Source organism: Erithacus rubecula, assembly GCF_903797595.1.
Source record: "Erithacus rubecula genome assembly, chromosome: 12".
Taxonomy (NCBI): Eukaryota; Metazoa; Chordata; class Aves; order Passeriformes; family Muscicapidae; genus Erithacus; species Erithacus rubecula.
In genome coordinates, this window is record NC_136664.1 from 823670 (window position 1) to 849010 (window position 25341).

Sequence of the window (25341 nt, forward strand, 5' to 3'; positions counted from 1 at the left end):
CCAAACCCCAGAGCACCGTGACTTGGTCCCGTTTCTGCAGCTGCCTGTGCCAGGGGGAGCCTTTCCCTGAGCCTCGGGGGCTGGGACAGAGGGAGGATTTCTTGGGTATTTTGGCCCGTGGGATAATGGGCTCCAGAAGGACAAAAGCCCAGGGCAGGGGGTTGTGTCCCACCCTGGTGCTGGGCGATACCCAGGGCTGAAGGCAGACTGGGGTAAAGCTTCTTGGATAAATCTGCTGAAATCTTTCACAACTGAGTGCTGGGCCCAGCTCTTGCTGCAGTTTCGCCTTACCCTGCTGAACTGTTCAAAACAAGGAATACCTGACACCAGCTGTGGCCCTGGTCCTGGGGTGGTCACAGTTGCAGGTGGGGGCAGCCCCCAAAGCACCAAGGCAGTGAGATTGCCAAGGACCTTTTCCTGCAGTGCCCCAGGCATGGGCCTTGGAAAAACCATCACAAGACTTTACACCGTAAAATGAAAACTTTGTTTATTCTCGACTGCAGCTGTTTACAGAAATATAGTTGCGAGTATACAAATGTCCCAATAGAAGCAAAATATTTTTTTTTTTTTTAATATTCAACAAGTTATCACAGGAGAGCTAAAAACATAGATGCAAATAAAATATCCCCTCATAGACAAACTGAAAACACCGGGAATCAGTGCTTGGAAAACCCACCTACGAAAGCCATATACACAGAACTGCACAAAGGAGTATCTGGTGCTACTTTCACATTGCAGGACACAGAAGAGGCAGCTCAGCGGTCAGGGGTGCACCCAGAACATCTGGCAGGCAGGGCAGAGCCCACCAGAGGTGCAGGGATAAAGGCTGGAGCTTAACTCAGCATCATCTTAGATGGAAATAACTCAAATTGCCTCCTTTTACCCAGAACAGAAAAGCTTCAGGGATGCTGCAGGTTGCTGAGGATACTGAAAGGGGATCCCAGTTGTGCAACACCCAAAGAGCCACTGCCAAACTGAGACCCCAAAAGGCAGCCATGGTCTGCCCAGGGCACAAGGCCATTTACTGGATCCTCCCCTAAGCCCAGGCCTGCAGTGGAATGGGAGAGGGCTGCTGGGTGTGGGAGCCTTGGAACCTGAACAGAGGGGGCAGGGGGCAGGGAACCCCTGGATTCTTTGTCCTGTCCCTGCACAGTGAATGTCTCTGGGCAATTTAATGAAGTGTAACAGCAAAAATGACAACTCTAGAAAAAGCAGAGTTCAGCTCTGCAAGCTCCAAGAGAACACAGGACACTGACTCTGAGTGGTGGAGGTGATTTAAGAAAACCTGTACCAGGGAAACACTGATCTCCTCATGACAAATTCCAGTGCAACACAGACTTGGAACTGGAAGTCACGTTGGACACAATACACACTGTTGATTGTATGACCTGATTTAATGGCTGGAGCTGTGTTGGGGGGGTTAGGGCAGAGATCAGAAAAGGTTCTTCCCCCAGAGGGTGCTGGGCACTGCCCAGGCCCCCCAGGGAATGGTCATGACCCCAAAGCTGCCCGAGCTCCAGGAGCCTTTGGACACCAGGGATGCCCAGGGTGGGATTGGACTGGATGATCCCTGTGGGTCCCTTCCAGCTCAGGACATTCCATGATTCTGTGATTCTTAGGGTTTAATTCCTCACACAACCTGCAAGAAAGAAATCAGCACGAGTCGTGGCAGGTTCCTCACTGATAGAATTCAAGGGGAGCTTCACTGGCTTTCAAGGAGTTCTCTAAATTTTGACTGTTGCACTCATGAGTCAGTTTTAAAAAAGGCAGTTTACAGATTCCTGCCCTCATGGGAATAAAGAGAAATGGCAGAGGAGCTTCCCCTCCCTGACCCAGAAGAACCTTTTGCTACACAATGACATCCAACACACCTGACTGGAGTCAGCACAGCCACCACCACTCCTGTCTGCAGGAAGCCCATCCTCAGCCTGGGTGTCAGTTCTATCCTAAACCACATCTGCAAGCATGAACTAAAAGATATAAAAGTACAAAAGTGGCCAGAGCTGCTTCCAGCCCACAGATCCCAGCAAGGTTCCCAAGCAGAGCAAGTTCTGGAGCCACATCACCAACAGGGCCACGTGTCCAGGACTGAGAATGTGACACAGCTACTCATGAGTTACTACAAAAACCTCCTACTGAGGAAAAGGAATATTATTTCATGTTTATAAAAATGTAAATATAACAGTATTGTATGCATGTGTCTACTATTATTTATATATAATAATCTGACTCCTCTATATACATATATATAATCCTAGAATATACAGGCAGTGCATATTTACATCCCTATACAGACTGGAGAGGAAAAGCCTCTCCTCCTGTGTAACCCCCCCGAGTGCCCCACTCCCCTAGAGAATTCCACAAGTTCCTTTTTGCAGGAGTTTGTCCCCTGCTGCATTTTTCCTTGTTTCTAACACGTTATCCCATTTCCATTGCTGACCTCGGTGCCTGCCCAGGGCACCACAGCTGGCACAGCTGGCACAGAACACAAAGTGTCCCAGGTTGCCACAAGAGACTAAACAAGCCCAAATTTAAACAAAGCCCCTGGACAAACACAGCATCCCACTGCTGCTTCCTTTGAGCTCCCACAGAATGGAGCTGCCCCGAGCCCCCTGAACACAAAACTCCCCAATTCCCTAAAAATCAGTTTTGCACTAATGAGAAATCACCAGTGACCAGATTTCCTGTTCTTGCCTTCCACCTACAGGAGCAGGCCAAGCAACTCCCTCTCCTCCTGCTCCCTCCACTCAGATCCACGGCTGTGCTCCCTCTAAGCAGAGGCACGAGAAAACAGGAATAAAAATCCATTCAGATGTATCTTCCTTCTAGAAATTAGATTCTAAATCAAAACAGGAATGGAAACTTTAAAAAATGAAGTTCAGCTTATGCAAGTGAGGGAAGCTGCCCAGACTTGGTGCTTCCAGTAAAAACCTGCCACAGTCATGTTTAACTGCTCATGCTTTGTTTTATCTCAAAACTACAAGGGAACCATCCTGTCAGTGATTAGAAGGAATCACAATCACTGATCACAGAGTGGACATCCACTTCAGAACAGCCAGCCTGGAATTCTTTCTTGAGCTAGATTTGTGTTAAAATAAGAGCAAAGACCAGGCAGTGAGGAGGCAATTAAAAACAAAACAACTGTTGATTAAGCACAAAGCAGCAGAAACTCCTGCCAGAGATGTTCAGCTCCAACTGTGCAGTCAGGGTTGGCTCTGGGGTTTCTGGGTGGGCTCTGGGCACACTCAGGGTAAAAGCTGAGGGGACATGGGGGGGTTGGCAGCTCCATCTCCCTCCACTCTCACCTGTGCCCACCAGTGGCTGCTCTGGGACCCCCAGGGATGCTGGAATTGCACAGGCTGATACCTCAGGATCCTCTCTGGCACCCAAAGGGCCCAGACACCAGCAGTGCTCTGTGTGTGCTCCTGGAACACAGGGGCCATTGAGAGGCTCTGCTGCCCAACCTCAGCTGCTAAAAATGTCCCAAGTGAATGCTGAGGCCCCTGTTAAACACAGGTGTGGCTGAGGCTGTGCTCCCTGCCAGGACACCCTGCAGCCTGTCCTTGAGCTCTGGTGGGGCTGATCCAAGCCCTGCACCCTCAGAGCCCGCGCCGACCGCTGAGCGACCTCTTCAGTCACACAAATACTTTTTGTAACCAAATCACATGTTCAAAGTCTTGTACATTTAAACATTGACCTAAAATGAACAGGTAAATTTAACACGAGGAAAGGAAGGTGTTTCCAGAAGGGAAAACTGGGATAGCACAGCCCTTGGTTGGTTTTTTGTGTGGTTTTTTTCTCTCTTCTCTTCGTAAGTGACCTCAAACACGCCCACAATTCAAACATACCCTTCCCTGGAGCTGTGGCAGGCTTGGGACGAGGTTTCTCTTCTGGGCACTCATCCTGTTCCATGGAGAATTGGTCCCTGGTGACTTGGCACTGACCAACAAACAGGTAGAGCCCTTCGGAACGAGGAGCAAACTGAAGCAGCACGCGAGCGAATCCGTCCCTCCTGTCACCCCTCCTGTGTCCAACGGCCCCAGGTGACACCAACAGCTCATCCTGGGGCACAGATCCTGCAAACACCTTTCCCAGTGAGTGCCTATGGGCTTCCACAGCCCTCTGGACCCTGCTGGGTCCATTGCTGTCAGCCTGAGCAGCCCCACGCAGCAGCCAGGCACTGCTGGGGGCTGCTGCTGTCGGGTTGTCAACCTTCACAAGATGTTGGTAATGTTTTGTCTTAGCAGGGGAAAAACAAATAAAATACAGCAAGAAAAAAGTCTGGGTCGGGGTTAAAGCAGCTCTGGACATGATGCAGCGGGGAATTCTTTCCGTCCTGATTAAAATTTCCAACGTTTGAGCATAATCATAAATTAGGAGTTTAAAACACAGAGGCGCTAATAATAATAAAATATTAAATAGGCAATGAGAGCGGAGGAAAAGCTGAAGGCTCATTCTGAGGAAACCCCAATATTTCATATTTTATATAATCCTAAATGCCTCTGGGTTTCCTGGCTAGGCTGTGAATGAGGGACACACCAAACACAGAGCGAAGCTTCTCGTGGCCAGCTGGACCAACACTGCCTGATGGAATGGCGAGAGATGAACACGTTATTTATGTTGCAAAAAGTACTTAAATACTCAATAAAGACATAACAAACCCCACCCCACCCCACTGTTATCAGACGCCACGTTGTGGTAGAACATCAGACAAACTCACAAATTTACCACAAAAATGTGTGGCAAAAAGAATATTTTATATATATGTATATATATAAATTTTTTATATTTATGCCAATGTACTCACTCAGTACAAATAGCAAAATAGTTATACCATTTCCTAAATACAAAATATAGCTTTCCAAAAAAATGAAACACACATTAGATATAAACCATCCAAAACTTGAACGATTGAAAACTGTATTCAAAATTAAATGACCCAGAGCAGGTCTCTTTCTGAAAAGTTCCCTTCATATCGGCAAGAAGCCTTACTACTGAAAACGTAATTCAATGCCTCTCAATGAGAGAGAGAAAGAGAGAGACAGAAAGAGAAAGTGAACGTCATGACAGACCAACAAACAGGGGAATCCAGGAAAACCAACAAAAACTCTACACGGCTCAACTACGCACACCAGTTAAGGGGAAAACACACAGTAAACAGACTCGAGGAACTTAAAAAAAAAACAACCAAAACATTTACAGACTGTTCTTTTGTTATTTCAAATAACAAAAATGAAAAAATGAACGTGATACCAGCTACTCTCTACCGAGGCGGAACGGGCGCCGCGGGAGCGGCAGCGGGAGGAACGCGGATCTGAGCCAGGCTCGAGGGAGAGATCACACACTGCCCACAGAGCTGAAGCACCCAAAAAAATCCACGTGCCTCACAATACACCTGCATGGTCTGGAGTGGGTTGTTTTTACATTCGGTAACATCAGTCAATGATTTATTCCTTAATTAAACATGACAATCTAGAAACCAGACTCGGGGCTCGGTGGTAGAAAAAGGAAAAATCACTTCAGAACCGTGATGAGCTCCATGTGCTACAAAGATGCAACAGCTCAGGATGAAGTGACCTTTTAAGAAGGCTTAAAAATGATGCAATTTGCCCCCTACTTGGAGTAAAGCCAAGCTGAAGATTTCCATCAGTCACAGCTGGAAGTGGCGGGTTAAGGGGGATTCCTGCGTTTAGGAGGTGGTGGAGAAATTGCTTCCTCTCTCCTTACGCCTTGATTATTTGTCAAAGCTTCTACTGACTAAGCAATTTACTGCCAAGGATTCCTAAAAGCTGTTTCTTTAGCTTTAAAGCCAGTAGGATAGTTATGTCTTTTTTTAAAAACACAATACAAAACCGAGGGAGAGAAGGAAAACCATGGAAAGAATGGGAGAAAAGCTGGTTTGGGAACAGCTCATGAGGCTTTACCCATCAGTCAGAATTAGAGACACAGAGGAGTCTCTTCCTCAGCCACAAGAATACCTTTCTCAAGCTGAAGGTGTTAGAGAAGATTTTAACATCAATTGGGAGTTCCCCTTCATTCTGTAGGGCCACCAAACCCTTGCTCTATGTACAGCTCCACATAAGAGATGTGGAAAACCCTGAATCCCATTCTCAGATGGGAACAGGTTATTTACAGCAGCCATTCTCTGCTTGGTTCTTACAGTTACCAGTACTTTCAACTCATACAGGGTGGGTTTGGCTCTCCTACTCCATGTCAATCGAGGGATCCCTTCACTGACTGACAGCTGAGTCACGGCTCAGGGCAGAGGCAGCTGCTGCTTCTGCTGCACGAGCTTCCCGAGGGAAAAAAGGGATGTGAAGAAGGAATAGGAGGGAAAAAGTAAACGTGGTAACATGGATTACCTTCCAACAACAATAATAACTGACCAGATATGCTTTTAAATTCCAAGAGCCCCCACTGTGATGAGGTTCATGAACCTGGTAACAGCCCAACCCCACGCCCCAGTAACACAAAGCATAACTCCTCAGCATTATTGGCTATGGAGCCCAAACTCCATGGTCATGGCCTCAGGTCTGCCACTGGCCACACGTGTGCTCTTTAAAGAAGCCACTTTTCCACAGAAGCAATTGGTTCCACGCAGCCTAATCCAGAGTTGGAAGGTCTGAGAGGATCTGGGGAATCGTCGCTTTTTTTTTCTTCATGGAATTTCTGCATGAGAAAACAAGCAGAGAAGTCAGGCAAATCTAACCACAGTCCCCTCTTCCCTCTGTGCACTGGCTTGGTCTTCAGGGTGTTCCTCATGAGCAGGCACTGAACTGGGGGTGAGGAGTAAGAGAAGCTCTGGAGAGATTCCAAACTCCATACACAAACCCCTTTAGATTAAAGAATGAAGTGCACCACTTCAGTGAAAACTTGGGGGGGGATTTAGGTCAAAACCAGCCCAAAGTTGCACCTACACTGGATTCCAGAGCCCTCCTGGTTCTCATTTGCAGTCAAAGGCTCTTGCAACCTCTGAAAAAGGCACCTTCTAAAAGCAGAATGTCTCCTAGCAACAGCTGATGCTGTTGGCTGTTTCTAACACAGCCTCAGCATGTGGCACACTCAGGGGCTGCCACATTCCACCAAAACTTGTTTTCACATTACATTACTGTAACCCGGGGAAGAGTTCACAACAGTTCAGATTTGAGATGCTATTGACTCAGTAATTCTCAAGGTTTTTAACTACAGTCACGTTTCTTAAGGTTTTGATCTGCCAAGCTGCCAGTGATCCACTCTCCTCCCTAACAAAGTACCAGACTGTCACAGCAGATGATAAAACGTAGGAAAAAATGAACAGTCTCAAATGTTTCATACAAGTTCTGACCTCTGATTTAATAACTTCACTCTGCTATTATAGTCTAAATTCAGCCTCGCTGATGTTTCAGCTGACCTCTTAAGGCACAGGCACACACTGCATGGTGTCAATGTACTGAGCAAAGCTCCTGTGTGCAGGGAGGAACCCAGGGACCCCAGCCCAGCACTTGCCTGATTAAAAGGAGCCGGCCATGTTGCTGCCCTGGTTCTGCAAGGACACGAGCAGGTCGTCGATCTTCTCCATGTTCTGGTTGGTGGCCATGGCGGGGGGCAGCGGGGGGGTCTCGGGGAGCTGCTGGGGCAGGAGGGGGGGCTGGGGCTCACCCTGGGGCTGCCCCGGCTGCCCCATGGCCATCAGCTCCTCGGGCAGCGCCGCGGGGCCGGGGGGCAGCAGCTGCCCGCAGTCTGGGGACAGAGGCACCTGTCAGAGGGCTGGCACCAGCTCCCAGCAAAGCACACAGCCCACAGCAGCCCTGCAGCCCCTGGCAGCTGCTGCAGCCTGCTGTAAGCAACACTGCCCCTCTCACTGCTGGGGCTCACAGACACCTCTGCACGCAGAGAAAGGCTCCACATCCCACAGAACTGCGGGTCCAGAGAGGAGACAGGGAAAAGTGTAGCTTTGTACAGCTAAGTACACTTTAACAGACACTTTTCTGGACTCTACAGCTTCTAAAATCTTTGTTCTCCCTCAGTAATGTGAAGAGAGGCAATATATATATTGTGGAAACCAAAACCAGCAAGAGAAATGCTCTCTTAAGAGAGCACAATCATTCCTAGATTGGACATTAGGGAGAGACTCTTCCCTGTGAGGGTGGGCAGGCCCTGGCACAGGTGCCCAGAGCAGCTGTGGCTGCCCCTGCATCCCTGTCAGTGTCCAAGGCCAGGCTGGACGGGGCTGGGAGCACCTGGGACAGGGGAAGGTGTCCCTGCCACTGGACGGGCTTTAAGGTCCCTTCCCACCCAAACCATTCCCTGCTCCTATGGCAGCTCCCTACACTGTGAGCTCAGCATCAGGCACTGGTCACTTACTGTTCTGGATGCCAAAGAGGAATATTCCTGATGTCTGCTGGGACGAGGCAGGGGAATTCTGCAGCTGGTTGATGGCCCCTCCCGCCGTGTTGTGGAACAGAGGAGGCTGCTGCTGGGGAGGAGAAGCAGTTCCTGGCATTCCTGCCATGCTGTTCTGGGAGGAGTACATGGGGGACTGCTGCAGCTCCTGCTGGCTCATGCTGTTCTGCACAGACAGCGCAGACATGGAAGCTGAGGAGATGAAGAGGGTGACTTGCTGCTCTTGAGAACTTGGGGACCCCTGGACCAGCTGGATCTGGGGCGAGTTATGGAAGATGGTTGGCTGCTGTGCTTCAGCCTGGCTGGAGCCAGGATTCTGGAGAGGAGACACTGTGGTCTGACTCTGGAATTGCATGGGCTGCTGCTCCTGATTCATCGAGGCCATGTTGGACTGGGGATGAAAAATGGACTGGCCTTGTTGCTCCTGATTGGTGACCGGGTTTTGATTTGGATTGAAAATCATGTTCTGCTTTTGGGAGGCCATGGTACTCATTGCATTCTGATTGCTGAACATCATGTTCTGCTGCTGCTGCTGTTGCTGCTCCTGAGATGGAGGGCTGCTCTGGATAGCAACAATCGAATGCTGAGGCTGGAAGATGGCTCCTTGTTGGTTCTGAGGGATGGAGCTGGACTGGATGGAGCCCAACGACACTTGGGACTGAAACAAGCCCTGCTGAGCAGGCTGAGTCTGGGGCTGCTCCTGGGGAAGCATGGAGCTCTGGATATGAGAGATCTGTGTCTGCTGCTGGAAAGAAGTCTGCTGTTCAGTGTTTGTTGCTGTCTGAAGAGGAGAAATGGGATTTGGGCTTGTAAAGAATGACATCTGCTCTTCCTGAGTGGCAGGGTTGCTCATGGAACTCTGGGAAAGGAACATGTTGGCAGACTGCTGGTCTTGAGGCACCGAGGAGCTCTGCAAGACACCCATGGCATTCTGTGAGTGGAACATCGGGGGCTGCAGTTGGTCAGAGGAATTAGTGTTGGTCTGGTTGTGGACAATGGAATTTGAGCTATGAAAAAGGGATCCTTGTGTTTCCTGGGATATGTTCTGAGCATCACCAATAGGGTTCTGAGAGTGGAAAAGCTGAGCCTGTGAGTGTGGAGACTGTTGGATGAAGCTTCCCGACTGAATGGACATCATTTCTCCACCCTGCTGGAACAGAGCCCCGCCCTGCTGCTGAGTCCCGCTGGCCTGGACGCTCATCATGCTCTTGGTGGATGAGAAGAGGTTAACCTGGGACTGACTCTCCCCACTGTGCTGCATCTGAACCATGGTCTGAAACACCGAGCCCTGCATCTGCTTGCCCTGGCCCGAGGGCTCCTCTCCCTCTGCGGAGCTGGAGGGCTGGAACATGGCAGGGCCGCTGCTGGCCACGGGCTGCGGGGCGGGGGCGGCCGGCTCGCCGCCGCTCACCGCCGGGGACGAGGAGAACAGCTCGCACTGCATCTGCATGTCCTCGCTGCTGGACAGCCCCCCCCATCATGTGGGACGCCTGCTGGTACACCGGGGACTGCTGCAGGGCCCCGTTCCCCGCCGTGCTGGAGGAGAACAGGTCCGACTGCAGCTGCGGGGCCGCCTGGCACATGTTCTGCTGCATCCCCATCACCATGGCCGACGTCTCCATGGCCTGCTGCTGCTGCTGCTGCTGCTGCTGGTTGGACAGGGCACCCTCGGGCTGGGAGTGAACGTTCTCTGCTCGCCCAGGCAAAAGGTTCTCCGCTCTGGAATGGACAGCTGTGTCCGAGGAGGAAAACATGCCGGGATTCACGCTGCTCTGGATCTGGCTGACCTGCTGAAAGATATCTGCGTTCAGCTGATCCTGGACATCCTCGCTGCTGTCTGAGCCCGAGAACAGGACAGAGGATAACTGCTGCTGAGCTTCCAGAACCTGCTGCACCAGGTCAACGTTCCTGCTGCTGCCCGTGGCCGTGCTGGTGGGGAAGTTGCCGGCCTGCAGCTGCTGGATGGTGTTCTGGAGCTGGCTCACGCCGCTGGCCGACGAGAAGATGCTGGAGGAAATCTGCTGCTGCAGGGCCTGGGCTGGCTCTGAGAGCGTGGGCTGCTGCTGCTGCGAGGCCTCGGCCAGCTGTGACAGAGTCACCACCGAGCCGTCCGACTGCAGCACCTCCCGCGGCTGCGAGTCCCGGGGCTGGAACTGTGCAGCCTGCTGCAGCAGGGCATCGCTGCTCTGCAGCTGGCCTGGCGTGGACACTGCAGAGAAGCTGCCAGGCTGGGAGATGTCCTGGGTCTGGATGGTGCTCAGGGGCTCGGGGGTGTACACCTTGGGCTGGATTTGCTGCTGGTTTTCGCTTTCGGAAGGTAAATGGGAAGCAGAAGTTGATATGCCAGACATGCTGTTTTCCAACGTTTGCTGAGTTGGTCCAACCACATTTGAAGCCTGAGAAGAGTAAGACATTCAGTAATTTATAAACTTGCTGGCGTTATGTGAATACTGTTTCCCAAAATCCCCGTGTCCAGGGAAGATCAGAGGGAGATGTGAGATGTGGAACCCAGACACACCCAAAGCAGCAAGCAACTGATTTGGAGTGGAACTGCCACTTCAAGGACACACAGCACAATTTAATGAAAGCAATGCTAAGAACTGATTAGAAGAATATTCTTAGAGTAATTTACTTGTTCTGTGTCACAGGACAAAAATCCCCATCTTAGGGTCAGTAACCCATCGATCTGTCTGGGTGCAGGAACTGGGTGAGTTATTGAAGGAAATTGTCTGTGTTACTCATGTTATGGGATTGTGTTTTGCCCAGACTGATCCTGGCACTTTCCCTGTCTATCACCCTTCCCCACTACTAAAGCATGGACCAGGGAGCAGATGTAACTCTGAGTCTGGAAGCTGCTGTGCTCAGCCCCCTCCAAACTCACCTGGCACACGGGGGGAGAGCATTCTTGTGCACTTACTTCCATTGGAGCCACATCTTCATTCTTGATCATACTGCTTGGCATGAGTGGAGTTATCAAGGCACTAGGAAGAATGTTCACCTTCTCCAGGTTACAGCCTGTGGCCTTCACTGCTGCAGCCACAAACAAAACAAGAACAAGAGGGGCAATGGTAAAACCCACCTTTCACACCCTAAGCAAATACAAATCTTACAGTAACGTGACAGCAAAATTTCTGCACATGTGTAGAGAGTGAGGAAGGACAGAACAGACCAAGCACATACAGCAAACAAAATTCCCTGACCTCTGGTTCACAGTCAGCCTGGAGCAGAACAGGTACAGGAAAGAAGCATCAAAGAGGAGCTGACACAGAAACCCCCATGAAAAGATAAATTCTGAATTATTGCATAAATTAATTGAGGACATGAAGGAACAGCAACAGCACACTGCATTCTGAGGAGCAGCAGCTGGGATCTTCCCTCAGTTAAGCTCCACACTAAATTAAATGGATGTCAGGCTTACTCTGTACATTAGTTTATATATTTGCATAAATTAGCACTATATAGTTTGCAATTCTTTGTATTAACTGCAATCCTAGGCTTCTTTTTTATTTTTCACTTGCAAACATACTAAATAAAGATTAAACTACAGAGCGCAATATAAGTAAAAAAAAAAAGTATTATTTTTTGCAACTTTTACATTAGATTGTACTAAAATAATCTGATAGGAATGCTGTTGTGAAGTCAAAGTTCCAGAGTCAGAAAACAAACCTCCCTGTAAGAATAGGGCCAGATTTCATAAGCACAGACTTATCACAGGATGTCTGATTCATTTCACCAAATCTGGGTAGGAATTCATAGTTAAATTATTAAGAACACTGATAAGAATCAATTTAGTACCTTTTATAGCCTCTTCAAAAGAACAATGTTGGGCTGGGCTGGAGATTTCCTTCTTCACATTAACATTCAGAGTCCCAGCTGCCGAGACAAAACACATTGAGAACTTCCTTACATTAAATCAGCAAACAAGCCAAAAAAACACAAAGCAAACCAAAACAATTCCTTATAGCTTAAAGAAATTCAGGTTCTTTGAAACCCACACAAACCTTTGCACTGTCTATTGTGATACAGATAAATAAACAAACTAAAATACATGAAGTGGGCAAATTGCAGCTTTCCTCAGGATAAAGCCTGGTGGGATTTCTTGGTTTATTTGCTGCATTGTATGGGATATGTTGATTCTTTTATCCTGCTCAGCTTCATTTTGATCCTTAAACTAGAAATGCATGCTGCTATATAAGAAGAGTTGGAATTTGAGGTATTTGGCACATGAATGAAAAAAGCAAAGCCTTTAGATTTTATGATGAACAGAGCAACAGTCGCCAGCAAGAGGGGTTTGGAAAGATCCACATTAGTGAGCATTGCTGCTACCTGGGCTGCAGGCTGTGGAGAGACACAGCCACCCCTCCCTCCCTCCCCCAGAGCACCCACTCACCTGGCTCTGGAGTGTAGGTGAAGGGCTGCACGTCGTGAGACCTGCCAGCGTTGGTCACCACGTAAATTCCCACTGAGACAGCTGAGGTGATCTGCTGGTCGTGATATGGTGGCACCTTCACAATAAGGTGATTCTGCAAGGCAAGAAATATCACATTTTATTATTACTGATCTTAATTCTACCTACTTACATCTAAAGAGAGAAACAGGCTGATAAAACACCATAAAGAATGGCACTTTCCTGACATCATTTGCAGCCAGGGAGTCACTAAACACACTTACTCGTGTCAAAAAGAATAAATATTCTGTAAAACATTTCCAGTTGGAACAAAAATCCAGCCAGTTATAAAGACTATGTGTACACACAATCTCCTTCCATGGAAAACTGCTGGGAAAACTGAATTAGGTCCTTTAATTTCATTGCATGTAAGGGCAATGACCTGATCACCAAACCCACTGTGGGATCCAAGCTCTCAGTTAGGAACTGACCAATTATACTGGTGCAAATCCAAAATTACATTCTACCTGACTCACAACAGACTTTATGTGAAGAAAATCAGTATTATTTCTAGAAATGCACAGAAAGAGAGAAAGGCTTGATTAATTTTTCTTTGGAAGGAGACAGTGCATTTTTAAATTAAAAACTTAATGATTATGATAATAATAATAGACATAATAATAATATTAATAATAGTAGTAATAGAGAAGTACCTGATGAAATAATTCCATGTCAATTTCAGCTTCTGCCTTCCAAGAATTCTCATCTAAATGAAAATTAAAAAGCCTAGGTTACTGCACATTCTGCAGAGCAATTTATTTCAGTGCCTTTGACTCTGGCCCCAGTTTGCTCTCCAGGACTGAGCCTTGCCCAGCAGTGAATCCCTGAGCCCAGGCTCTGCCCAGCACCCCCAGCCAGCTCTGCTTTCACACTCACCGGAAACATTCTCTTGGAAAATCACTTTTGTTCCCTTTAGGAAGTTCTTGCCAATCAGAAAAACTTCCTCTTCACCCTTCACTGAACAGCTGTGGAGACTTTTCTTTAGGATCTCTGGGACTCCTGCTGGCTGAGCTGCAAGGGAAAAAAAACAGAGTTTGGAATCAAGAAAATATCAACATTCAAACCAAACCACTTCTACTTACAGGGTTATGAAGGAAAAACTAAAACTCCTGATCTTCTTCCTTTATCATGTATTTCATGACACACTCTTCAGAATATAACCATTTTTATTATTTCCTCACTAAACGTAATGAGCTCACAGAAATCACACTTGGCTCAACAATCCACTAATAATCTTTTTCCTTTTCTCCTGCACTTAGTAAATCTTCAAGACAAAACTCCCAGTGTTGGAGCTAAAGCTCAACAAGTGCTCAGAAGAGAAGGAAATGGTTCTGTAATTCCCTGGTGTAGAGTGATTTCCAGAGGCATCAGCCCTTAGACACACCTGAAGTCCACCTCCAAATTCAGCCTCTGGGTCATAATTTTTTTTTTTTTTTTTGTGAACCTTATTTTGTTCTGCTCTGCAAAAGAGCAGGAGTAATTCTCTATTACCTGGGGGGCTTTGCACAGTTTGTTTTAGGTGACACAGTTTTCTGTCTGGTGCAAGAACTAACCCAGGGCTTGGAGCAACCTGGTGTCCCCTGGTCCCTGGGAGAGGGAGGAATGGAATGAGCTTCAAGGTCCCTTCCAAATCCCTGCAAGGCTCACATCTCTGGAGCTGGGAATTTTTGCAATTGGAACCAAATAAATAAGGCAAGAGGATGTAGTTTTACAGACACACATCCCTGGATGCCCCTGTGCCAGAGGTCCAGATGGTTATTTATATCATTCTTATCACAATCTTTGCTGCAAACCTATTCTTAAACCTTAAACCAAATAGGACCACGTGTGCTAAATGCAAATGAGCACTGCAGACAATTTAAACAGAGATACATTTTAAAATAATGTGCTTTGGCACATTTAATATAAAATAATTCCAGTTTCTAGCACAGGCTCCTCAACCACCTTTTCTCACTGCAGCTCCCCAGGGCACACACCCAGACTTGTGCCTCTGCACTTGCCTGGCCCACTTGGAGTGTTTAATAACAATATTCTCTGGGCTTACTACACAGCAGAACATACATCCTGTACCACTCCAAATTATTTAATGACCTTTCAGAAAGGATTTTTCTACAACTCTGGCTGCGGGTTCCCAGGCAACCGTTACGCAAGGAGTGAATATGCTCAAGGCACATGAAAAGAGTAACTGGATTTAGGTTTGCTAACAAGTTAACAAAGCCTATTTAAAACACAGCCCTTCAATAAAGAGCCTGCAGCTCCTTAATGCCTTTTCTATGGTTTCAGGAGCATTATAAAACACAAGGTAAAAAGGCTCTGAGGAGTGGAAATGCAAACCTGCTTGGGAAGGTACATTACACATCTGCAGTGAGGCTCATGTAGCAAACCAGCCCAGGGGAAGGTGCTCGAGGAGATGATTTGTATTCAATAAACACCACATTTCATGCCATTTTCATCAACCATGTGCCAGCACTATTTTCTAGGCCAAGCTCTACTGCAAGTGCCTGTAGCTTTGGCCTAAGTTAAGACAGAAGCACAGAGTCCTGGAAGGAGCCTCAGGAATTCCCCTTTCAACCTTCACACCATGATCAGCTTTACCCACATACTCCCCAAAGACACAAGCCTGACCAGAGTATTTTGTTTCTGTGATCTGAGACTTCCAGCAGTGGAGACACTGTAAAATTCCTGGGCAATCTCTTAGCAACTTACACAATTGAGATTATTTTCTTAGCAAGTGACCAAACCCCAGCCTGCCAAAACCCAAACCAATTTATTCTTTGCATCAAATACAGCTTTTTTTTTTTTTTAATCTCAACAGCTTGTTTTAAAATCAGTCTCTAAACGTTTCATCTCAGACTCTCAGCTTCTACTCACAATAGCAAGTTTTGGACTGTTAAAGAAAACATCAGGTGACTTCCAATCCCTTTTCTTCTATGGGTGAAATAATTTTATCTTTAACCAGAAAGTTACAAACAAAGATACAGGAATGGCTTTGTGATTTTATAGAAAATGTTTTTATCTTATACTCCATTACTGCAAGATACCACCATGGTCTACTGACTGGAATGGAGCTGCAAAGATAACTGTACTCCTAAAAATAGCCCCAAAAGAATCCTTTTTATCCCACAGAAAGAGCACAATAAGAGTGCCCAGGAGCTTCTCTACTCTCTCCATGCATGGACAAAGCTCTCCATCCCATTCATCAAGGTAAGGGGTGGAACAAGAGGAGCTTTAAGGTCCCTTCCAGCCCAAAGCATTCTATGATTCCACAATCCCCTTTTCCTGTTGGTCAGTGGAACCTCCCCAGCCAATGCAGCCATCTGTGCTTGTGCTAAACAGAGCAGTTTAATAAAGAGCTATAAAAAGTTTTGTTCTTGCACTGAACCAGAACAGATTCAGCCTCTGGCCCATGCAAGGACCACAGCTGAGAGAGCCAGGCTTGCTGACCTACTGCAAGTCCTGTCTAGCACTGAAAGCTGAGGCATCCATGTGACAATACAGAAAAGACTGCAAGTTGTATCAGTCATTTTTCAAAGCAATCATGACAAAAATGGTTACATTTTAGGAGGCAAATATTAATTTTACTGAAGATCAGGAAATGTGCAACTATTTTTGAATACAGGACAACAATTTGAACTATTATCCCCCACAAGAAAAAAAAAATCAATCCACTTGTTTTTACCTACAGCAACTCTGAAATTACCACAGACTAACACAGGGTTGGTTTTTTAACCCTCCCAAGTGATTTCCACAGAATCCCAGCATCATTTATGTTGCACAAGCCCTTTGAGACCACGCAGCCCAAGCTGTGCCCGATCCCCAGCCTGTCCCAGCCCACTGAGTGCCACCTGCAGGGCTGGCTGGGCACTGGGATCACACTGAAGGCCAGCCCTGCACTCTCCCTCCTGGCTGGACACTCACTGCACAGAATTGGGGAGGAAGGAGTCTGCAGGGTCAGGGTGGAGCCGTCCTTGCGCGTGATGTTGACGCGGAAGACGAGCCGAGCGCGGGTGCTTTTCTTCTTGGAGCCTGCAATTCCTATCCTGGCCTCCACATCAGCATTCCTCAGCTTCAGGATTCCCACACAATCAACCCTAACAACACAGAACACAGCACAATCTCACAGTTTAGTAAGTGCGGCGCCTTCAACAATCTCTCAAGTAGTTTCATAAGCCAAAGTCAAAAGCCTTGAGGTAATTACGGAAATGTTATTAGATTTCTTTTTATTTACATGAAATCTATGACCTTTTTCAAGTTTTCATTCAACCCTGCCTAATTTGGATGATGAATCATGGCAGAAAGGCATATGAAAGCATGAATAAAACAGAAAGTGCAATATAATTCTGGTAAGCGTTCAATTTAGAATCACAGCTCTTCATTCTTCCATCCCCAGGGCGAGATCTGTGTTTGTAGGATTATTGCTTCAAAATATTCTGCATTCACTTAAAGAAAGCAGGAGTAAAAGAAAACTTACTGTAGTCATATTATTTATGTTCAGTGGGACTTGGAAGTGACAGATAAGTCCTCCCATAAGTGTGGTCCTAGGGGAGATGTACAGGGCCAGGTGAGTGATGCAGCGCTGGCTTTAGACAGGCTCCATGCAAAATGATTCAAAGCAAAAAACAGCCAAAAAAAAACCCCAAGAACAGTAGAAGCAAACACAGCCTGATGTGTTAAAAAGAAGAACATTGCAATTTACCCAGGATCTGGGATTCTGTCTCCCAAAGCAAAGGGACAACCTGGTGCCTCCTTGCAGAACACTGAATTACCAGCAAGAGCGGAGGAGCCGAGCGCGCTGCGACCCAAGGGAAAAAGGCTTCCCAAACCCAAGGTGATCAGTGAGAACACTGCTGGCAAGAGCTACTCACGCCAGGGTCATGTTGTTGCTGGGGTCCAGCCCCACCTCGATGACGGTGGTGCCCTCGATGTCCACCTCCTTGCAGGGCGTGGTGTTCCTGCCCGTCACCCGGCACGCCTGGTAGAAGCCGTGCGGCTTCACCCGCCCCGAGTCGTTGCCCACGAACACCTGCAGCACCACGGGCTCGTTGTGGCCTTCCAGCTGCAACACACCAGGAATGGCTCAGCTACTTGTCATTGCTGTTATCTGCCTTTTAAAGCTGCCTGAAGCCTGTCTACCTTCAGGCAGAATTATCCCAACTGTGACTCTTGCATCTCTTATAACCTCATGCTCATCCCAAGATTCTCCTTCCCTCCCAACATCTACATCCAGCAGCCAGCCAACAAAGAGAACATTTCCTGGGGCTGATTCCAGAGGTGAAGAGGTTTTGCTGGTCATTCCAGGACCCCACCTCCATGCCAGATGCATTTTGAAGTCCTTGTGAGATCAGATTGGAGCTGTCCAATACTTGCAAAACCCCTGAAGGAGTCAGAATAGGATGAAAGGGAAGCAGAGGGAGAAATGGGATGACTGAATGGTCCAACCATCCAAGCATATAAATCCAGCTTTCCTTCAGACACCAAAATAAAAATTAAAAATGGTAACCTGACACCTCCTATTTAAAAGGTAATAATGTCAGGATTCACTGAAACACTTCATAAATAAGAGGTCAGACATTTTAACATCCTCCTGCAATCCCGTGTGCTACACATAATTATCCCATAACATGTCAGTGAAAAATACATTCATTTTTGTAACATCAACACCCTGGCATGAAATGGTTGGTGTCCTCTTAATGCTTTTTTTTGATTAGTGGGATTCCACTGGTGCCACAGACTAAAAATACTCTGAGGTAAAAGAAATCCTGAAGTAAATATGGACATTGAACTACAAAAGAAATTCTCCTTCCTAAGAAATAGTTAAGAAAAATACTCCAAGTGAAAAGAAACATTAGATTGTTGCCAAATTCTCAGGCCAGAGATGGAAATTCCTTGCCAGAGCATTCTAGGAGATAAAATGAGTGTTTTAGTGTTTCCAGTGAGACACATTTTTAGCTCAAGGATTTCTGGGTGACAGTGCTGTCTTTTGTCCCAAGCCTGGAAGCCCAGACAACACCTGCAGAAGGAAGCTCCAGTTTTAGTAGTGAGGAGATGCAAACGAGAGCAGAATTCCCTGGAGAATCTCTTGGGGGATTATTCCCTACACATTACTTAAAAAATGTAATCCTGAAGTTTGTAGCAAGTTTGAATAAAGGAAAAATATAAATAAACCAGCAAATACTGGTAAGATCATTGTGTGCTCATGTCCAAGAGGAACAAACAGCAAATGTGACTGTCAGAGATGAGCAAAGCCCCAAGATCTGTGGAGATGGCCCAGTACAGGCTGTCCCCTTTGTCCCTAACTTACTTTTTTTTCCACTAGCTCAGATTTCCTGAAGATTCCTGACTCATTTGTCTGTCCAAGCCTGGCAGAGTTTTATCTGCAGGGTATGAACTCCTCTGCCTACTGGTAAAGCAAACTGGAACTTCCAGGAATTCAGTAACATGAGACTCTTCCAAAGAGAATTTTCACTGATGGGTGCTAAAGGGTAACTGGGAAAGGAGTTAAAAGGAAATTCAGATGAACAAAGGCCATTAAGAAAGCCACATAAATGAGCACTAAATCCCATAGCAACAGGGTGATATGAATGGATTCTTTTCTCATGAAACTTTGCTGGAGTTCTGCATTACTCAGGAGGACTGAGTGAAGGGCTGCTGCTGTTCCTAACACTGCTGAGCAGGACTTTGAAGATAAGACTACTTCTGTATTCTGTCAGCAGCAGTCAGCACAAATTTTGAGAGCTGTGTCACAAACAAATATCTCCTTGTGGACCTGGAAGTTAGTCTGAGTTGAGAACTGCTTCGCTGCTTTCTCAAAGTGACGTAACTAAGAAAAAATATGAAATGAAATGTCTTTCACTCTCCTTATCTTTGTGATAACAAACCTAGCTGTCTACTCACTCAAGCTGCTGGCCACACTCCTCCCAGTATGCCCAGTATGCCATTTGCCATAGTGCCAGTGCAATGCTGGCCTGGACTCAGTTCCCTGGTGACTCTCAATCACTTTTGGGAAAATATCTGGCATCAGTTCCTCTGTTTGTCACCCTAAGTCAACCCCAGCCTTGCTCCTGGTAAACCTCTCTAGCATCTCCATTAGGAAACCTGCCCAATCCTGAAGTTCTCCAGTTGCTTTCCCCAGGCTACACAGGGAAGAAACAGAGACTGCCAGCCCTGGGGCTGCAGCTGCCCCGGGCAGGGCTGTGCCTGATGCCCAGAGATGCCAGCCCTGGGGCTGCAGCTGCCCCGGGCAGGGCTGTGCCTGTGGCTCAGAGATGCCAGCCCTGGGGCTGCAGCTGCCCTGGGCAGGGCTGTGCCTGTGGCTCAGAGATGCCAGCCCAGGAGCTGCAGCTGTGGCTCAGAGATGCCAGCCCTGGGGCTGTGCCTGTGGCTCAGAGATGCCAGCCCTGGGGCTGCAGCTGCCCTGGGCAGGGCTGTGCCTACCTTGACAGTGGGGAAGCCCTGCTGCGTGCGGTCCTTGACGGAGCCCCGGCTGCCCTCGGTCAGGTACCGAGCCCTGTGCTGGGTCTCTGGCTGCACCATGATCTTCAGCTCCTTCCCCTCACTCTTAGTCGGGTACTGACCACACAACATTGGGGTCTTCTTCCCTCCAGCTCCCTTCTGGTTCTCTGATGCTCTGAGGAGTCAAAACACACCATGGAGATGTTAGAAGCAGCTCCTCGGCAAAAACGCTCCAAGTCACAGAAAAGCTAAAAAGGCAAAGAGCGCGTATTAAGGGATGGAAGATTTGTAGCTGAGAGCAAACTTTGGAACTCTCTTTCTGCCAGGGGAGACCTGCAGGATGAAGAGGAATGGTGCTTCCCTGCCTCCTCCATCCAGAGCACGTGGGAACTGCTTTTCAGAGAGCAAACGTGAAGGAAGGGAAAAGCAATTAGCATTGAACGATGTTAACGAACAGGAGGCAGCTCCTAACCTGCTTTTTCAGAGTCTATGACACAGCCTGAACAAGCTGTTTTGCTGCTGTGACAAACACACACGTACACACACACTGGATGGATTTAAGGTTAAATGACAATTCTTTAAACAGGAAAACAGCCTCATGCCTGTCTCCACCTCAACTTGTATATCCATGCAAACTCCAGCTCCGATTTCTGTCTAAACAGATTGACCAATTTGTTATTGTAAAGTAACAATTAGTTATTGTAAAAGCTCTGGCATAATTGCACCCGTGTTAAATCAGTGTATGCACAAGGCCTTTCTTTCCAGGTGCTTGTAGTGGCTTGTTCTCAGTTCCATAATTAACACCAGGATGAAGGAGCCCTCCCAAGTCTAGCAGCACATGAGCCACTTTGTGTTCCCTTTAGAGCACAATGGGAAATAACCCTTGATCCTACTCAGACCAGGATTTGGTATTGAAACTCCCTTCCCACTAGGAAATGTCAATGTGCCACAGCACATGGTGCAGGCAAGGAAAGGGCTCCATGATTCATGCAAATGTCATATTCTTTCTTCCTAGCCAAACATGGTTTCTAACAGCTAATGCCTGGCAAGAAAGCAGTTTTAAATAACAGGTGTGCATTGCTTAAAAAACAAACCCCATTTCAACATGCAAGTTACTGAACTAATTTATCCAGGACTTTTTTCCTTCTCAAAAAGGGTGAAAACAGGTTTTTTTTTTTCCGAAATTGTTCCCTGGGAGCTTTGCCATTAGGCCTTCCAAAATCTTTGACTACACATTAAAAAAGGGTTAAAGCAGAGAGAGTTGGTGCTTTGGCTATTTCCACTCTCATTTTCTGTCCATGAAGATTAAACACTTCACTGTGGACTGCCCCAGCCATGGCCCTGGCTGCCTTCCACACATCCTCAACCAACAGTACCCAGCAGAGGCAGGAACTAGATAAAAACTTGCATAAAACCCTGTAAAATAATAGTATTATCATCTTACAATAGAACTATCTGCCTGCCAAGCTGTCCTGATTCCTCTGCTCAGTGGAGTCACTGGGCAGGCTGGGATACAGTTGAATTTTGAAGGGAAATGTTGGGGAGCTGGCATCCAACTGCAATTCACCTTCACCACTCCCAATGCCACCTTTCAGCAGAGTGACATCAACACTCCAGGAGACCTCTCCAGGAGAACTGTATGCTTAAATCCCTTAAATGAATTGTCTTAAACTACCTTAATTGCCAGCAAATTAATATTTTATCATTATCATATTTATGCAGAGAGGCTCCTCACAATTATTTTAGTATTTCCTCTAGAACCTTAATCATTATTTTCAATCAATTAGCCAAACCTGGAGGCAACTTAAAGCCTTCACCAGAACTTCTCAGTGATCTTTCCCCTCAAAATATGAGGAGAAATCACTTAATACATCCTTTCAATTAATGAATTACTTATAATTCAGTTTATTAACACTGCAAATATTCACACCTGTACATTTCATATGCACACATTTATTAATCTGATTGTTACCAGATAAAATATCCTCTAATGTAGCACTTCTTTTTTAAAAAAGAATAAATGTAAATCCCATGAATCTACTCAAACAGATCTCCTGAGTAGTTTGTCCTGGTCCTGCTCTGCCATCAGGGCTGCTTGCAGGGCTAGACCTGAAAGTGAAAGTGAGACCACAGAAACCTGAGTGTCTGCCCTGAATCACCACCAATTCATTCACTTCTAAAAAGGCTTTCACAAATTCCAAGTTTCCACAGGAATATATTCTTTCTCTTCCTGGCTTTTAACAACAACTGTCTCTTTGGGGGCAAATGCCATTTCCATTCACCACGGAGCATGGCAGCTTTCCTTGCTCTTTTCTTTAAGCCAAAAGTAAATGAACTCCCTTGGCTGAGCTCCACCAGGCTGGGAAGTTTAAAAAACTCCAGTCACTACAGTGACCCAGATTTGTAAGGCCAGATCTCCATATTCCAACAGCAAAAATAAGTTTTCTAAGATCTTGGCCACTCCTCATCCCAGAGCGTTTATTTTCAAGCACGGTTCTGAGAGTTTTCCTGCAGTTCAGTCTGGTGTGTGGCACAAAAGGAAAAACATTTCACCTTCTTTCCCTCTGTACTCCCAGAACCCATGGATTTCCCTGGTCAGCCAGTTTTTTTGGGGAAGACTTGTTCTGTTTTTAGACAGAGATCTCACATATTCTGTCAGAGTTTACAAAGCATCCCTGAGGTCACACTTGGAGTGGCACAGTTCTTGTCTATAAAGCTTTTCCCTCTCTAAGGGCAAGCCTGGTCCCTCGGAGCTGGGGGAGGTACTTTCCTCATTCCAAGCTGCCCAGGGTCTACCAGGTACTGATATTTTACTTTATTATTTATTATTACAACTCGATTTTGGCTGGTGAAAACCCCGAGGCCAGAGCCACCATGCCCAGGAAGCAGCAGCACACTAAGGACAAGTTCTCAGAACTGCTTTTGACAGTGAAATTTGAAGCATGGAACTGCACTGACCCTGGGAACACAGACTCCAGGCTCTTTCCCTTTGGGATATGAGAAGTTCATCATCTTTGCCATCAGTCAAATTTTAATATTCACCGCTGCTGTGATGAACGTCAGAACGTACTGCAAGCACAGACACAAAAGTGAAACCAAAATGCACTCCTGCCCCCAAAAAAAGCCCAAAATAAAAGAGCCAAATCTATCCATTTGACCACTTTAAAAGGACTAAAGAAGCAACAAGTTAAAAAAACAAAACGAAAGAAGAAATGTATCAACACACTCTTGCAAACTCATGGAATTGTCCTCTTTGAGCAGCTACTGGAATGCATTTAGTGAACAGTGTGAAGTGGGAGATGAGGGGCCACCACCCGGGCGTGCCCAGGCAGACACACGCACACGACCCAGAAGCACAGAGAGAAACAGCATTAGAGATTTATTTCTGAAAAAATCAAATACAGAAGTGAATTCACAAGGAAAAACCAAAAAACTGGCTCACCATATTGTCTTAACATTTCATTTAAAAGTAAAGCAAGCGGTCATTTAAATGATGAGAAATCTTAATGAGATATTAACCATTAACTTCTACTCCCATACCTATCTCTGGTTTGACAAAGAGAGCAGCAGGTGAAGTGTACAGACTGAAATCCTCACATAAAATCCTGAAAAAAAACATTCAGGGTGCACCAACTTCACTCTGCCTTTCTTTTTAAATACATTTTCACTTTCATTTTAAAAATGGAATTGTGTGGCCTTTTGGGAATTTCACTTAAAGAACAGAGGAGCTCATCAATGCTGCATTTAATTGCTGCAGCAAAGTTTAGCTTTATCTTCTAAATAAAGACTAACAAGTCTAATGAAAACTCATCACAGAATCATGGAGTGGTTTGTGTTGACAGGGACCTTCAAGAGATCCAGTTCCACCTTCTGCCATGGGCAGGGACACCTTCCACTAGCCCAGGTTGCTTCCAAGCCCCATTCTACTTGGCCTGGGACACTCCCAGGGGATGGGACAGCCACAATTTCTGGGGGCAGGAAGAACTTATCCTGGCCTAGGACATTCCAAGGACAGCAGAGAAGGGAGGGGTTTATGTGAGAACCTAAGCAGAACATTTGCCAGGGCACGGGGACACTTTTATTAATTTGGGTTTACATACGGAAATAGAATGTTTTTTCTTTTTTTAAAAAAAAACCAAAAAAACAAAACAGATACCAACCCATTTCCTGCTTTTGAGTTGCTTTTGCTGTCCGTGCTGAGCTGAGAAAGGACATAGTGAGGCGCTTTGGCACTGTCGGCATCAAAGATATCCATGTTGGACTCTTCGCAATCTCGGCGTTTGATCCCTGGCCTCTGCTTTGGGTTGCGCTTGCGCGATTTACGTGGCACCATCCAGTGTTATCATTGTAGGAACTGGTACTCATGTTTACTGAGTTGGAGGGTGAATCCTCCATCCACATACTGCAGCTCTGCTCTGACTCCAATCCAGCAGCCCTCATCCTGGCAGGACATCCGGCTGTTGTCCAGCAGTCCTCGGGAGGGTGGCGAGATGTAGAGGGACAGTGTGGCGCTTCGGCGTGGCCGGCTGCTGCTGGGCTGTGTACTGGTTATCTGCTGGCTCACTTACCCCTCGGGTACTTACCCCCACGGCCGAGGAGCAGCTCCCCTTGCATAGCCTTGCTGTCGGTGACTGAGGTAGAGTAAATGGTAGGGCTGGAAGAGGTGGTAAAGGAGCTGCAAGCACCGCCATGGAGGAAGAGGAGGGAGGGCGGAAGAAGCATCTGCGGTGTACAATTCACAAGTAAATACAGGACCCGTGGCGGGCGTGCGCTGGCTATAGCAGTCCCAGAGAGATCAAGGTGATTTAGAACCGATTGCTTTTCCCCCAACAAAGGTTTGGAATTTGGTTCAGTTTTGGAATGGAAGTGCTTAAAGCAATACGGCCTAGCCAATGCTTTGGAAATGTCCAAACGAGTCTCAGCACGATCCACTGTAATCAAATTTATTTTTTTAATGACTTAATGTTAATTCATACAAATGGCTGCGAGTAAACGGAGCTTTCGTTGCCTCAGCTGGACTAATTATTGGTGTAGAAGCCATTTCATCTAAAATAGCCCCA

General features: G+C 46.8%; 1 protein-coding gene across 1 annotated transcript in view; it reads right to left on the reverse strand.

Moving 5' to 3' along the window:
• Positions 1 to 575: 575 nt before the first annotated feature.
• NFAT5 (nuclear factor of activated T cells 5) overlaps positions 576 to 25341 on the reverse strand; it is a 52183-nt gene continuing 27417 nt past the window's right edge. The window contains 18 exon segments of the mRNA XM_079315821.1: positions 576 to 7719; positions 8344 to 9856; positions 9858 to 10778; positions 11300 to 11412; positions 12178 to 12255; positions 12773 to 12905; positions 13483 to 13535; positions 13706 to 13840; positions 16748 to 16920; positions 17695 to 17885; positions 20264 to 20456; positions 24442 to 24614; positions 24617 to 24709; positions 24711 to 24779; positions 24781 to 24889; positions 24891 to 24972; positions 24975 to 24987; positions 24990 to 25003. Of these exon segments, the coding sequence (XP_079171947.1) occupies positions 7490 to 7719; positions 8344 to 9856; positions 9858 to 10778; positions 11300 to 11412; positions 12178 to 12255; positions 12773 to 12905; positions 13483 to 13535; positions 13706 to 13840; positions 16748 to 16920; positions 17695 to 17885; positions 20264 to 20456; positions 24442 to 24614; positions 24617 to 24709; positions 24711 to 24779; positions 24781 to 24889; positions 24891 to 24972; positions 24975 to 24987; positions 24990 to 25003 (4286 nt within the window). The 3' untranslated portion in view covers positions 576 to 7489.